Raw genomic sequence first — 14,883 nt, 5'->3', positions numbered from 1 at the left:
CCCACAGCAGAGGGAGGGAGGGAGTGGTGTTCTTTAACTTTTAAATGAAATTCTTAGAAGATCCATTTTTCAGACGGTGTTTAGCCCAAGTGAGACAGATAATTACAGGTCCTTGTGATCACGGCACACGCATGCATCAAGAAGCCCTGACTGCTGCAAGCAGACAGCGTTGTCATTAATGGTAGCATACAAATGCAGGGGTGGTTGTAATTATAACACTTCCATCACACCTCTATCTGGGCTCCCTCTCGAGTGCCTGAAAGTCTGAATGATTCTGCAGAATAATCTGCTCACGGAAGGATGAAATATGTTACGGGCAGCAATTAAAACCCCCCTGACCTCTTTGTTATTTTTGTTACCGCAGGTAGATTGGCAAGGCATATCAAGACTCTGCACACAAGCTCATATATGTTCACGTCTACAAGCGTGAAACTCACTTGGAAGAAACGGTGTACTTTGAAGATCCATTAGCTCCTTGGCATATGGTTAATGGAATGTGAAACATGTTGAATGCAAAGTGGGGGGAAAGACAGTCAGTTCTGTCCAAATGGCCTCAAAGCTCAGTTTATTTAAATCAGTTTAAAGTCCTGACGACTGAAATTAAAGCTAGGTTTTCATTAAAATGGCAATTATTGAGAGTTACTGCATCTGGCCACAAGACTAGATGGTTTTGATAGCAGGGCTCTCAGAACCATCGAGAACATCAGATGGCCCCAGCGGGTTTCCAACGAAGCGCTTAGGGCCCGCACGCGCCAGCCCAGAGCATCTTGTCTGGTCGCGCAGTGCTGCACCCGCTGGCTTGGTCATGTTCTCTGTCTTCCCCTTGACCATCCGACGAGTGCCATTTTTCAATTTGACCCGAGGGCTGCAGGCTGGAGACGACCACGAGGCAAGCCCCGCACCTGATGGCTCGACGTTATTGTGGGCGACCTCCAATAACATGGAGTTGCTGTGGAGGACGCAGAGCAGCTGGCTCAAGATCGCCAGTGGTGGAAACAGCTTGTTAACCTGGTTGGCTTAACGCACTGGGACTGGCAATTGTGCACTGCAAATATAAAGCATTTACCATTTACTTTCTGCCTCTTTTGAGTGGCTTGTTACTCCGGGTGGATTTGTGCGTTCAAGTTGTGGTTGAAAGTCAGAAAGTTCCTAGTCGGAAGTTTCAACTGGAACACACCCTCAGGTCAAATTCCCAACTCTGGGAAAGTCAGACAACCTTACAAACCCTGACGTAGGATTCCAAATTCAGGGCCATTTGTGTCAATTGTAAAAACACTTTTATTGTTATTTGCAATTAATTGATAAAAGGCTAAGAAACTAGCTGCCAGTTGGTAAGAAGGCCGCTAGTTGCTAAGTAGGAAAGAAAGTAGCTGCTACTTTCAAAGAAACTAGGAAAAAATCTGGTACTTGCCAAGAATGAAAGCTTCTACTATAGCTGGAATTTGCTAAGAGGCTAAGGAACTAGCTTCTAGATGCAAAGGAGCTAAGAAACTAGCTGGTAGTTGCTAAGAAGCTAAGAAATTAGCTGTTAGTTGGTAGTTGATAAGAAGCAAAAAAAATAAAGTAGTTGCTAAAAATGAAAGAAACTAGCTGCTAGTTAAGAAGCTAGGAAAAAGCTGCTAGTTGCTAAGAAGCTAAGACATTATCTACTTGTTGCCAAGAAGATAAGAAGCTAGCTGGTTGCTGGTCACAATTATCTTCTGCTGGAGTTGTTTGCTTGTTATTTTACTAGTTTAAAGGCATATTATTATTAGATCTCTAGGGACTCATCAACCATGTGATATTGTACGTTTAGTTTGATGCTGATGATTTTATGCTCCTGTGCTGTTAAGCCTACTACACACTGAGATTTTAGCAATATTACATGTTTATTGCATGTAATAAACCTTGGAAGGACATGAAGTTTGATGTATGCAGACTGTGACTGCCCAAAATTGCACAGTGAAGTTTTTATTTCTGGTTATTGATTTTTTTCCTGCGTGCCATGCTAATTCTTCAAGAGAGAATCACAATGCTCACAGTCTGTTCTATTATGAGCGCCTTGATTTAAACACCAGGGTCCAGAAACACAAGGTTAAAAGTGTAACTTACTCATACGTCTCATCTGACAGTGATGATAAGACGTCTCATTGTGTCCGACTCGTGGGACCTCGAAGGAACACTCCCACGACAACTTCACTCAGTGATTATACGACTTTTCGGTTCGTCCCTCACAGTTTATCGTTGACAGGTAGTGACAGCTGATGCGGAAAGCACTCGAGCTGTGTTTAATCAGCTTTAAACAGCTGATTTGACAAACGGTGGACAGTGTTTGTCGTTTTACCTCGATGACACCCACGTTCAGAGCCGACTCAGAAATGACAAGCTGCAGCTAAATATTCCTGCACTGATTAGCTGACAGTTAGAACCATTAGTGGGTTGAATTCCAGCCAAACACCCAACCAACGTATAATTTTTATGATCTAGTTTTACCAAATTGTGCAGTTGGATTTTTAATTTTTTCCAACTTTGGTGCAATATTTATCACCCTTTTTGTTGATGAAATTATGGAAACACACTTCTACACCAGCAAACATAAAAGGTAATCAATATGATGTAATCAGGTGAAAAGTTTCAGGTTATATTTAGATATTTCTATGTTATTATGACATAAAACTGCATCATGTCTTTATTCTGAGATAATGTGGAACTCTTTCACACTGTGATGTGATAAATGATCTCATTATAACCTATAATAGCTTATATTTTAAATGTATGCATAATATCTGAGCGTTGTTGATTGCTGTATTTGAATCTCTGGTGTTTGTTTTTCCCTACATCAAGTCATCGGTTAATCTTACGCCTGCAGCTCTCTAAAACTTTTGAATTACCAGTTTAACATTGGTGGACGTTCATTTCCTTTAACACTCTCTCAGCACGGTCGACTTTGATTGAGGTTTAGAGTTTAAATTCCTTTGTGCTCCACTAATCTCAAATAAAAGACTTCACCACTGCTCCTCCTGGAATTTGGTGATTCCTTTTCTTAAATTTGTTTTTCTTCTTTTAATGAATCTCTAGTTATTTCTTAAATCCACTAATTTGCCCTCTCGGGAATCAAGCACTGCTTGGATTTCTCAGGCTTTGGGTGGGTTGTCCCACCGGGCTGCTGTGGCAAAGTTTAATCACCCACTGATTAAAAGATGTGGAATATGAAATGAGCATTGGTGCCCTCGGGCGTAAGAATTATGAATTTTAGAGATTTGCCTACATAAGGTGTGGAATTGTCTTCAGAGAGTCTTCACTGGCTGCTGTTTGGTCGTATGTAAATAGTGTAAATGTTGTTTTTTCTTGTAGTGTTTTGCCAAATGGGTATGCCGAGTGAAATTAAGCTTTAAGCTGTCGTTAAATTATAAAACATACAAAAACACTCCATGGATTTTTAAATATACCTCATGAGGACAGTCTTGAAAACCACTTGTTTTTCTTATTTTGTCCCAAAAGAAATTATTTCTAACTATCAATACTAAATCATAATATAAAATGTCGTTCAATGACATGACTATTCATTAAAATGGAGACTGTTCTGCCTTCACAGGTACAGTTCTGGTGGAAAACATGCAGATAAAAGGTCGAGCCCAAGACCCTGGAAGAACCATCTCGCTGACGTTGCTGGAGAACTACGACTACTGGGTGATATTGGAACCAACGCGACAGAGGCTCTACCTCAACAGCACTGGACGTATTCTGGACAGAGATGTGAGTACACAATGTCAATGATGAGGACGTCAAAGTAATAGTTCAGGCTAAACAAAAGGCTTACATACTTGCTGAGTTGCTGATCCACTGCTGCCTCCATCACTAAGTGCAAGTGTGTTATGTTGTGACTTCAGTGTCTGAAATCATTTGTTTGGATTTACCTCATTGACACAAAGTTACCAAAGAGGCAGCAGTAGACCTGCAGAAAGGGACATCTAAACATGAGATGACGTGGCAAGCATGTCCACAAGGAGATTTTATCAGAAAAGAATTAAATGTATTTCCCATCATGTGTGGTCATGTAGCTTATTGTGCTTAGTTTGTTTGGTCTCATGAATAAGTGTTGCATACAAACATTAAATTAATCACCAGTGTTTCCATTTTTAAGCCCATTCAAGTAGAAAATGAATTAATTGGCAATTTTTTACATCATGGTTGGAGGTTTTCTGACAAAATGTTAAATTTTAAGTTTCCAAAAATGTTCAAACGTGTCATGTTAATTCTATGAATAGAGAAATTAGCTCATCATTGCCTCAGTGATGCCTTTTGAAATAATAACGTCACAAAATTAGGATGTCCCACCGGAATCTGAACCCCCGTTGTGAAGCCTCGAGATTTATGATTTTCCTGGTGCCATTACATTTTGAAATCACAGACCCTATCACACAATACCAGCTCTAAATCATGCATTTATATGTTTATGTACAATACTTAATCATGTAGTTTAATCTGCACTGGAAAACATTTAACAAAAATGGCATAATGTTCTGTTAAAGAAGACCAAAACCTAACGATTGAGACTATTTACTCCTCAGGAAAATGCTTACTGACTTGAAATCAAATGTGAAGTTGGCTCATTTTCCCATAGACTTCAATTTAAACTGTTGCAATCAGTTGTGTTGTGCCCCTTGTGGCTGTTTATGATATTCTTCTTTCCTGGTTCGCTTCTTGAGGAAAGCAGAGGATTATTTTTGTCTTTTTTTTTGTTAAAGAAGTCTATGGAAATAATGCTTTGTTTTCAGTTTTGCTAATTCTAGGGTGTTATCAATGAACACATTTTCGCCCTTACAAATTTGTCTCTCCACCCTTTAGCTTTGAAGGAAGAATGTGATGTGATGATGTGATACGGCGACAGAATTTGTGATAGAGCCGTGATGCTTCATGTAGTGCGTTGATAAATGTGCACAGGCAGACATTTTACTGTCCGTGGCTGCATGTTATGCTCCGTTCTCCCCAGTTTTCCAGTGTAAACCTGCAGTGCTGACAGATCAGGCTAAATGATACAGTATGAAGTGTGATGTTGGAGGCCAGGGGGCTTAGGTGTGGGAAAGGAGTTGTTTTTGAAAAGTGTGGTTGGTTACATCACGTGGATTAATGTAGGGGGAGGGAGGTGGATGGGAGTCTACTCAGAAATACGGCCAATTAATGGCGGCAATGACAACAGCGGAGGAGCATGAGAGAGCCAGACCTTTACAAATGGAAAGGAAAAGAGCAGGGGGAGAGATGATCGCTGTGCAGCGCGACACTGCAGGGCAACAACGCCGAGCTTGTTTCTAAATTCAGATGATGGCTGACAAGTAGTGGTGGCAATGCGGCTAATGTTTACAACAGCCCTTAGACCCTCACATCGAGTGAGGAAAAACTCCATAAAATCCATAACATTAATAACATTTATATCATTACTATTAGTTTCATCTCATCCAAAGTTGGCTGCAGCTCCTCATGTGACCCTTAGAAAAGGACGTGGATGAAAGCTGGTTGAGGATAATATTAACTTTACCAGTAATGAGTAGCTATATATATTATATAGTAATGGCTATAGTTGCGTTATTTGAGCTGTGGTGTTGAAGCTCTGGAATCAGGGATACCTGTGTAATAAGAACAAAAGGACACATTTCAGATGTGAATTATACTGCAGACTCCTTTTCCCCATCCTAAGTTACACACTGTATCCTTAAGGCTCGGCTCTGTGACAAAACAGTTACAGTTGTATTTGTTGAAATCCTCCTCAAGTTCCTGAGAGTTATTAATACACAAGATTTGGGGAAAAACAGGAGTCTGTAGTAATAATGAACTCGACCAATAAACATTGAAGGATTCCAGAGCTCTTTCAACAACAGTGGAGAGTTGTACGCTATCAGAGAAGATGGCTAGAAGTAAGCGAGATGTGGGAAAACAATGGCAGAGAAAATGAAACCAATATTCACAGTTCCACTACGGACAACAACTTCTCGTATGCTGGGGCTGGCACTTTAATGAGAAAGCCAATGAGAGGGGGTGGAATATATTGGTTTAGCCACTTATTGCAGAACCTACCTTTATTAGCAGTGTTGGACTCAGGCTGCAAGATACTTAATAATACTAGATTTATTGTGTGGGTTTTTCATGCTGAGTAAATTTGAGTGGTTCTACACATTCAGATGAATATTGAATTCTGTTGCATTATCTGCTGTACTGTAATATTATGGTTAAGATAGGTCCAGGTATATAATATACCTGTTTTTTTTCACTGCACCCACAGCCCACAAGTAGTTAAATTTAGTGAGAACCAAGTTATCTTTATCTTACTACAGTCACATTTTCATGTCATGCCTGGAAGATGCCAGTGAACAAGAGTTTTCTCAAAACCTCTAACCACCCCTGTGAGTCTCAAAGTCTCAAGGAACACTGAGAAATCAGTCAGGATCAACAGAGCGCTGATGAAATGGGTCTTTTTCTATAATAGCATAGGGAAATGGATCAACATCTATCTTCAGGTAGTTGTCACACACTTTGTTGGAAATGACAAAATAAAAGAAAAGGGGGTTAAAAAAGGGTTAATGAAAATGTCTTTTTTCTTTTCTCCCTCTCAGCCGCCAAACTACATCAGCACCATCGTGGTTCAGGTCCAGTGTAACAACGTGCTGGTGGGTACGGTCATTTTTCACGAGGTGCGGATAATTGTGAGGGACAAGAATGACAACACGCCTCGCTTTCAGCAGCCACGGTACTATGTGGCAGTCAATGAGGTGAGTTTAGTGTTCCTGTAGGATTCTGAATGATGTTTTTCTTAATCCCTTTTGTGTTTTGGTACAGACTATGTGTTGGCTGCAGTTCACTTTTATCAGTGTCTGTTGTGTCAGTTCTGTGATTCCTAAGGATTGGGTCGGACCAATGTTGAAGTTAAGATTAAGGTGCATTTGTTTTAAATTACATGCATGAAATAAAGTTGTAATTCATTTACCAAACATGATTGGGGGCATGATTAATTTGCGCGTGACAGAAGTTGCCACATTACACTACACAAAATCACATAGTTAAAAAATAGTCTAAAAAATGGGGTCCCCGTATAGAAAGTTTGAGAAACACTGTCCTATATTACATTACATTACATTACATGTCATTTAGCAGACGCTTTTATCCAAAGCGACTTACAATTAGTAACTATATGGTTGATAATACAAAGGAGGGAGTCATGGTAAACACTGCTGTCGACCACAGAGTCTTTTTGAAGCTTGAATTCTAAGAGAAAGAATTTTGTGGGATCACAGGTTCGAGGAACACCAAACAATATATTTGTAACAAACATTTTCTGTTTGAACCGACTGGAGCAATGTGACCTCCACTGAGAGACAGAACAACTCCAGTCTGAAATCCAAACACATGAATTCGATAAACAGGCAGGGTCAAACACAGCAAGGCAATCAGGGAAAAAAAGGCAAACAAACCAGGCAAGAGAAAGACTAAAATCTTTAAAAAAAATAAAATAAATGCCAACGGGTCCAAGAACAACAGGAAAACACAGATGTGAGCACATTAATGTAACAAAAGCAGTGTTTCCAGAGTGGGATGGTTCGCTTGGATGCGATAAGGTATTTTTTTTGCGTTTCTGTTAGGAATAGTATTTCCCTTTGGGGTACCAGGGTAAAATGGTACGGTCCGGGTAGAGCTAGACCGGTGTCACTCCCTTCAGGGGCAGCAGTCCATTCTCATACAGAGCTGGACGAGCTGCTGGATGTCCTCCTTTGTTGTCCGCTGTGTTGCGTTCAATGTCGTCGTTCCTTGTCGTTGCACCAGTGTGACGGCAGCCCACACAGCCCACACCTCACACCTTACCCTTAAGTAAAGGGACTGTTTTCAGTCAAAACCCAAGCTTTACTATTCCAAAACTAAACAAAGACCAGGACAGAAACAGAACTGCAAAGAAAATAAAGCTTTAAATTAAAAGTCAGAGTAATAGATAAATGTACAGTCTTAATGTACAGTTCATATAAATCGTGTTTCCATGTAACCAGGTAGGTCGGGAGAGGATTTGGACATTTTATTGTTGCCTTAATTTACAGCACACCAGGACAAAAACAGAGGTTTTTCCCCCCCGGCAGTGAGTCGGGTCAGTTCATGAAATCCTCTCGTCTTTTATACTCCTGAGTTTTCAGATGAGAAAATGGTTCCCCACTGAGTTCCCAGTCAGCATTGTTCACAGTTTATGGAGCTATCTCCTTCAAAACCTCCTGTCACAGCGTGTTAGCGTAGCCATATGAAGCCGCCTCGACGATAAAGTGAATCATTCTGCAATTCTGTCAACGCTATCCTCGAGCACGAGCGCTACTGCCCGGTACGCGGCCCCGTGGCCTTTTGCTGCTGGGGCCTCTGGGGGATCAGCAGTGGGTTTTAGTTTTTTTTGTCAGCAGTGTGCGTTAGACTTTGGACCGCAGCTGACCGCAACATGTCCTCTTTTTTTATTCATGTATACAAATATAGAAACACCCACTGAGTGCAGCCTTTCTTTAACAGAAGCTGATGAATGTAAAAAAACAAACACAACAAAACAGAACAGAAGACGAAATTAACAAAAAATAACAAATGCACAGATGTACAAAAGAAAAGCATCCTTTAACACCGAAGCGACACACAAACCCTCACATACTGCGGTAGTTACAGTATCTGAGGGAAACATTCCAACTGTCTTATGGAAGCTGCACTTTAAAGCCAACATGTGGTTATAACATAATTACACTCACGTTTGTTGGCAAATCAGTGTCTTTGTCACCAGAGGAGAGAGTTGGAAAAACGCCTGTACTCATTCCCAATTTTTTGGCCTGTTTTTGCACAGTGAGAAAAGACTCAAACAAAATGTTTTTTTAAATATGTTTTATGCTGTTCGAATTTGAAATTTAACACACAGAATCTGGTGTTCGTGTTTCTTTTCTAAATCAAACCTACTTAACTTATTTTAAATTGTTAATAGACTATTTTATCATGCAGTAAATTGTAAATAACTGCCAGATATTGAAAGTTATTCTGGAAAAATGGGCCGTTTTCCGACCCTTTTATGGTTAAAATAAGCAAAAAAAAAAGTGGTGTTAAAAGGTTAATAAACTAATATTTTTGACATAATTATTCTACCTCTCTATCATCCTCGAGAAAATGATGGCTGCTGTAACTGATTAAAAAACATCTGTTTTTGTCTTCAATAAAGATTAATACATTTATACTCTGCAATATTTTGGGTTTGTGAGTTCCCGAGTCGGACGAGAGAATAAAATGCTAGTTTTGGAAAACTTTCTTAAGAACGAAAAAAGAAAAAGATTGTAAAGGAAATGAAATCTCCATTTTCCCAGATCAGTTGGTGGAAGATGAATGACTTCCTCTTGGACAAATAATCATAAAATGGATTTACTTATTTTGTCAGTGTAACCCATCAGGGAAGTCATTCTCACCTTTGAGTTGCGTTGAAGTGGATGATTTACACCATTTTCTTCTTACTCTATTTTTGCCTCCAGCTCACACCAGTCGGAACCACAGTTTTCACCGGCTTTGCGGGCAATAACGGCGCAGTGGACATCGATGACGGGCCCAATGGACATATAGAATACAGCGTCCTCTACAACCCCAATGATCCGGTAAATGGACAAGTCACAGCACGTTAAACACACACACTCTGCACTATTGTAAATTTATCCTCAAAGCCGACAAGAGCTGAATGATTTGGGTAAAATGTCTCATTGCATTTTTTTCCCCATGCCGTTTACAGAGAATACGGCTTAGAACATAAATTACAAATGACATTAAGTTAATCAACATTTGTGATGTTTTTTTCCAACTTATATGTTCAACTTAAAGATTCCGTTGCCATAATTAGCTTTTGTTATGTGCTTAATGTGTTGTTTCTAACAGTTAATCATTCATAACCTAATCCAGACTTCCACCTTTATTTCCTCTCTGTTTCCAGGTGTCAAACGGAACAGTGAGGGTCGCCAACACTCTTTCAGGACACATTACTCTGGCAGAGAGGCTAAACTACGAGGAGAGGACTCGCTACCTGGTTTTGGTCCAAGCCAATGTAAGTCAGCGTTGACTGTGTTCAACCCAGCAACACCTACCTCTCAAAATGTGATTTGTATTCAGTGTCGAGCAGTTGTATGCTCAAATTCGTTTGTGTGCAGGAAAACTAGAAAAGTAAGACTTTATTTTCACCACATATTGGACCTTTGAGTCATTTTAGGTGATATATACTGTAGTGTGAAGTCAGAAGTGGCTTTGATGAAGTCCTTACATAACACAGTATCCATCTATTGCAGAGTGCAGTTTAAAAGCTAAAGTGAGCCCTCCATAAATTAAAATACATTGTGAATGGGATGGTTAAAGATCAAATAAAATAAATTGAGATATCTCGAATTCAGTCCATGGGAAGATATCATAAAAATAATGTTATGTAACGTCAATTCAACTCAAGACTAAAGTGTTAAATCCAGGGTTTTTGAGTCTGCCTATTGCAGAAGATGCAAAACTCTCATACAAATACTCTATTACGCTATTAGATTTTTCACATGGGTACATAGCTTTTCTATTGATTTGAATTTCCATACTTCTTTCATACAAGTGTATTTGAAAAGTGTAATATGGCACATACGTTGAATGTGAAGTTGCTGTGTAATCGCTGCAAGTATAGCCTCTGATAACTGTTTGTATCGTGTGATTCTTTGTTTATTATCCCCGAGAAATCAAGTACACAGACGTCCCGGGAAACTCGGCTTCAACTGGATGATCTATGATGAGACCATTTTTATCCAAATCTGAAGATAATTAATAAACTTTGCATCGTGTTCTATTGAAGAAGAGCTGAAACTAGCAATTGAGACAATTAGCACTTGAGGACAATGTTTACGAACTTAATAAATCAGTTATAAGTTGTTAGTTTCGTCTTTGTAAACCCAGTGCCAGCCCAAACATTTATGGGGACCTAAGCAGAATTTGATCGAGGGGGGGGGGGGGGGGCCAAAGCAGGCATTTAGTTTGCTTCTGCCTTGAGCCAGCTCTGTGTAAACCTATGGTTTAAATCCTATTATGAGCTTGTTTTTTTTCCAGTGGCACGACTGCATCTCTGTTTCATATCCCATTCCAGTGCTAATGGGGAATAAATTATGCTAAAGATGCTGCAGCTCATTACACCAGTGCGCCAGGCTAACTGCTACTTCCATTTCAATTGTGATTCACTTTTCAAACTGAAAGACTTGGTCCAGTTTTATACACAGTCTGTGGTATTTTACCTGAGGGAAGCACTTTTCCTCACCACTCTCATGCTACATTATTATTTGATGTTTAGACATTTAAATGCCGCAGTTAAACTAGTTTAAATGTACATAATGTGCTCTCTATTTTTGTCCTTACCTCTTGCTATCAGGACGCAAATGCTTTGTTGACCGGCAACAGCGATCGGAGAGTCCCGGGTTCTTATCTTAAGCGATTTGTTTACCTGAACAAACAAAAGTCAAATATTACACCCTACAATGGCGGAGTCAAAGCACCGCGGCACAGATAATCATTTGGCAGTAAACTCATCTCCATTCCATTCCATTTTCTGCTCCAGAGAGCAAAAAGACTCGGCTCTTTAGCCCGGTAAGGGTTTCTCCGGGGAGATTTTATTTTCTCCTGCAGGACGAAATCTAAGTGGAGACAGAAAGAGGACGAGATATTTACTCGGGGCTTGTGCTGCCGGTGCCAAGATTTCAATTACACTGACAACACAAATCTGTGGAATGCTGTGCTGCGCACTGTGAGGAGCAACAGCAGCTCAACAGTGGGATTTCTTTTTGGGGGGGGAAATTTTGTCTTTTATAAAGATTTATTTCCATAAGACAAAACTTTTTGTTCAATGTTACTTCACTGCTAGTTGTTTTCTGCCAAGGATATTTATACTTAATTCAACATTGCAACAAACATGGTTTGTTGTGGTATGAATATAGTTGATCAGAAGATAACTGCTTATATAAGTCTGCATGTTTGTGTTCTCAAAAACATGACAAATGCAACTCACTGCATTACTTTGTGCTTTGTCTGATATTTAGTTTAATGTAATGTATACGTGCCCTACAGTGTAGACACAAACTGCAGATTAGAGACAAGGACTGAGCATTAAATACAATTTGTCATTTTAAAAATTGACCTCCAAAAAATCTAGTTTTTTAAAAGCCTTTCTCCTGCAGCCAAACAAACGCAGTGTAAACACAGAGTTAATACATTTGCTCTTTATGTCAGCAAACTATAGAATGTATTCTGGAGAACAGCTTTTATAATGTCAACATTTTATATTGATTTCAGCTGAAGTTTGAGTGGTGTGTGTGTGTGTGTGTATAATAAAGTATTACAAAGTTTTTGTTGTGTTAAAGGTTGGTGGGACTGAAGGTAAAGTGGTAAAGAGTCACTCTGAGTTTGTTTCTTTAAAATCAGCCATATATGACGACCGTTGTCTTTTTCCACGGTGAATGCGTCCGCGTTCAAAGGTTCAAACTGAGAGCGTGTGCTCATCTTTCAGGACCGCGCCCCGTACCCTCCCAACCGACGGACGGCCACCACGACTCTGACGGTGGACGTTCTGGACGGAGACGACCTGGGCCCCATGTTCCTCCCTTGTGTTTTGGTGAACAACACCCGCGACTGCAACCCCATCACCTACCACGTTGCCATTCCTGAATTCACCCAACCGGTAAGAACCAAGCACACACAAGGTCAGAATTTCTTCTCTCAAAGCCGCTGTCCGGGAAACAAACATCTTGATATTCCGACAGCTATCACTGATCCACACTGTTTGCTCAGTCCCAGGGGTCTGTAAGTCCAGGAGAACCAGTCCAGTCAGTAGCCAGAATGCTGTCCCACATGTACTCATGTGGGTCATTGCTGCACAGTGACATTTCTAATTCTAATGTGTTAAATCTAGGGTTTAACTGTTTATTTTTGCAGGAGCTTTTACTGCAAACATGGCGGTGCAAACAAGCCGAGTCACATGACGTCCACAGCAAGCTCATTTACGAGGTGACGTCAAGAGGAAGCAGGGGAATGCTAACATGCTATGATGGACAGGAAGTTAGATCTTTAGCAATAGATTTTATAGTGTCAAGGCCTGGGTATACTTCTAGACCCTGGTACACTCGCACGCTAGGGTCCTGTAGTATCCAACTTCACCATCAGGTGGTGGGGTACAAGTCTGGGCGCAGGGAATAGGACGCATTCCTTCCAAAGAACAAGAGACTGATGCTACAGCTCCCTCGCACACGTCTGGTTCACAGATGAAAGGTCCGTCGGGCAGGGGAGTCGGGGTGTCCGCCGGTTCGAGGGTTCGCCAGGATGAGGCTTGGGTGACTATCCTTGGCGACTACTTCTTCTATTGCTAAAATGGGGCATATACTCCACCTATCTGTGGGGTGGAAGTTCAGTCTGCGCAAACGCTGTCAACGCGTACCCAACCCATTCCTTGTGTGGAAGTATACCAGGGCCTTCAGTGCTTTTATAGGATCAACATTTGGAGTACATGTTTACCTTCTATGCCACATCTTTTACGGAACTATTTAATATCTTAACACCACTGGCATGTAAGCAAAAGGTATATTGTGCATCTCTGTGTTGAAAGATTAAAACCAACTGAAAGAGCACCGTGATGAATTATTGATTCTGACTCGTCCTGAATACACTCGGAAACAAAGAAATCGGTCCTAAGTATCAGTCAGCAGCTGTTCCTTAGCCTCCCCACTTTCATTTCACTCATCGGCAGATGGAGTATGCTCAGTTGCCATGGAGCCGTGGATGTAAACTTCCTGTTACTTGGAGCCCCTTCATGACTTCTTGTTCATGTTGACTCAGATGTTTACAGTCCATCCGTCACGTCTGAAACACAATGATCTCAAATCACGTCTACTTAGTTCCTGGTGCTTTTAAGCGTGCAGCGCTGTCCCTGTCAGCAGTCTAGACCAGACTATTGGATTAAACTGCACTGAATTGGATTGGACTGGAGTAGTTTGGATTTAATTTGATTGGATTTGCTGACTGTGCTGGATTGGAGTTGGCACAGTGAAAAGCCTTGGCTTTAAATCTCAGGATTACTGTGTGAAGTTTGCATTTTTTGAAACTTCAAAGTGTGAACATACTCGCCTGTGTTTATGTCGTGGAACTCGTGCAGTTTATATATTTTGAAGATGAATGCAAGTTCGACAAAAGATGTATTTCTCTTTATAAATGGTTTTTGCTTTACAAATACAGCGGACGCCAATTTATTAATACAAATTGTAGGTTGGCAAACGCACCTTACAGTTTCATTACTGCCACCAACTGAAGTGTGAAAAAACTATTGGACAGACATTGCTGAGAATACAATTCAAAATACTATTGGGAAAAGAATGCATCAAGCATAGTTTGGTGTACAGGGGTGTTTCAAACATGGAAGTAGAACTGAATTTAATTGAATTGAACAAACACAGTGGTATCAATTTAGGTTGGCTAAGAAAATCAATAATTATAAGACAGGGATGGAAAAAAACAAACAATACAGTGAACCTGTGGCAACTTTCTTTCTGCATTTGTTTGTCTTACTCATAGGTTTCTATATAAAAATGGCTGCAGCCTGTAAAATGAAACTGTCAGCCACCAGGGGGCGTCTCCACAGGTTGTCAAAAAGATATGGGGAAAAAATTGAGCTTCCATTGACCAGCACCATATTTAGCTTAGTTATAAATGCAACCATGAGTCTTCACACCATAAACGGTGCAATTAAACTCTTTAAAAAAGTTTTGCTTGACAGGATAAAAAAAAGGACAAATTATGTTACATTGTTTGTGTTCGTGGAGACTAACACACTGTAACTTCATTTAATTTCATTTATTGTAATAAACTGTGTTT

At 40.3% G+C, this 14,883-nt stretch overlaps 1 protein-coding gene across 1 annotated transcript in view; it reads left to right on the top strand.

The window, feature by feature from the left end:
• The window catches only part of LOC131474194 (protocadherin-15-like), a 260,291-nt gene that overhangs the window by 115,992 nt on the left and 129,416 nt on the right, over window positions 1-14,883 (top strand). The window contains exons 6-10 of the mRNA XM_058651947.1: window positions 3,575-3,735; window positions 6,588-6,743; window positions 9,498-9,617; window positions 9,947-10,057; window positions 12,530-12,700. Coding sequence (XP_058507930.1) covers window positions 3,575-3,735; window positions 6,588-6,743; window positions 9,498-9,617; window positions 9,947-10,057; window positions 12,530-12,700 — 719 coding nt within the window. The remainder of the gene's footprint in view (window positions 1-3,574; window positions 3,736-6,587; window positions 6,744-9,497; window positions 9,618-9,946; window positions 10,058-12,529; window positions 12,701-14,883) is intronic.

The sequence above is a fragment of the Solea solea genome, chromosome 15, assembly GCF_958295425.1.
Source record: "Solea solea chromosome 15, fSolSol10.1, whole genome shotgun sequence".
NCBI lineage: Eukaryota > Metazoa > Chordata > Actinopteri > Pleuronectiformes > Soleidae > Solea > Solea solea.
Note: the sequence above shows the minus strand (reverse complement) of the source record. Positions and strands in the feature narration are given on the sequence as shown.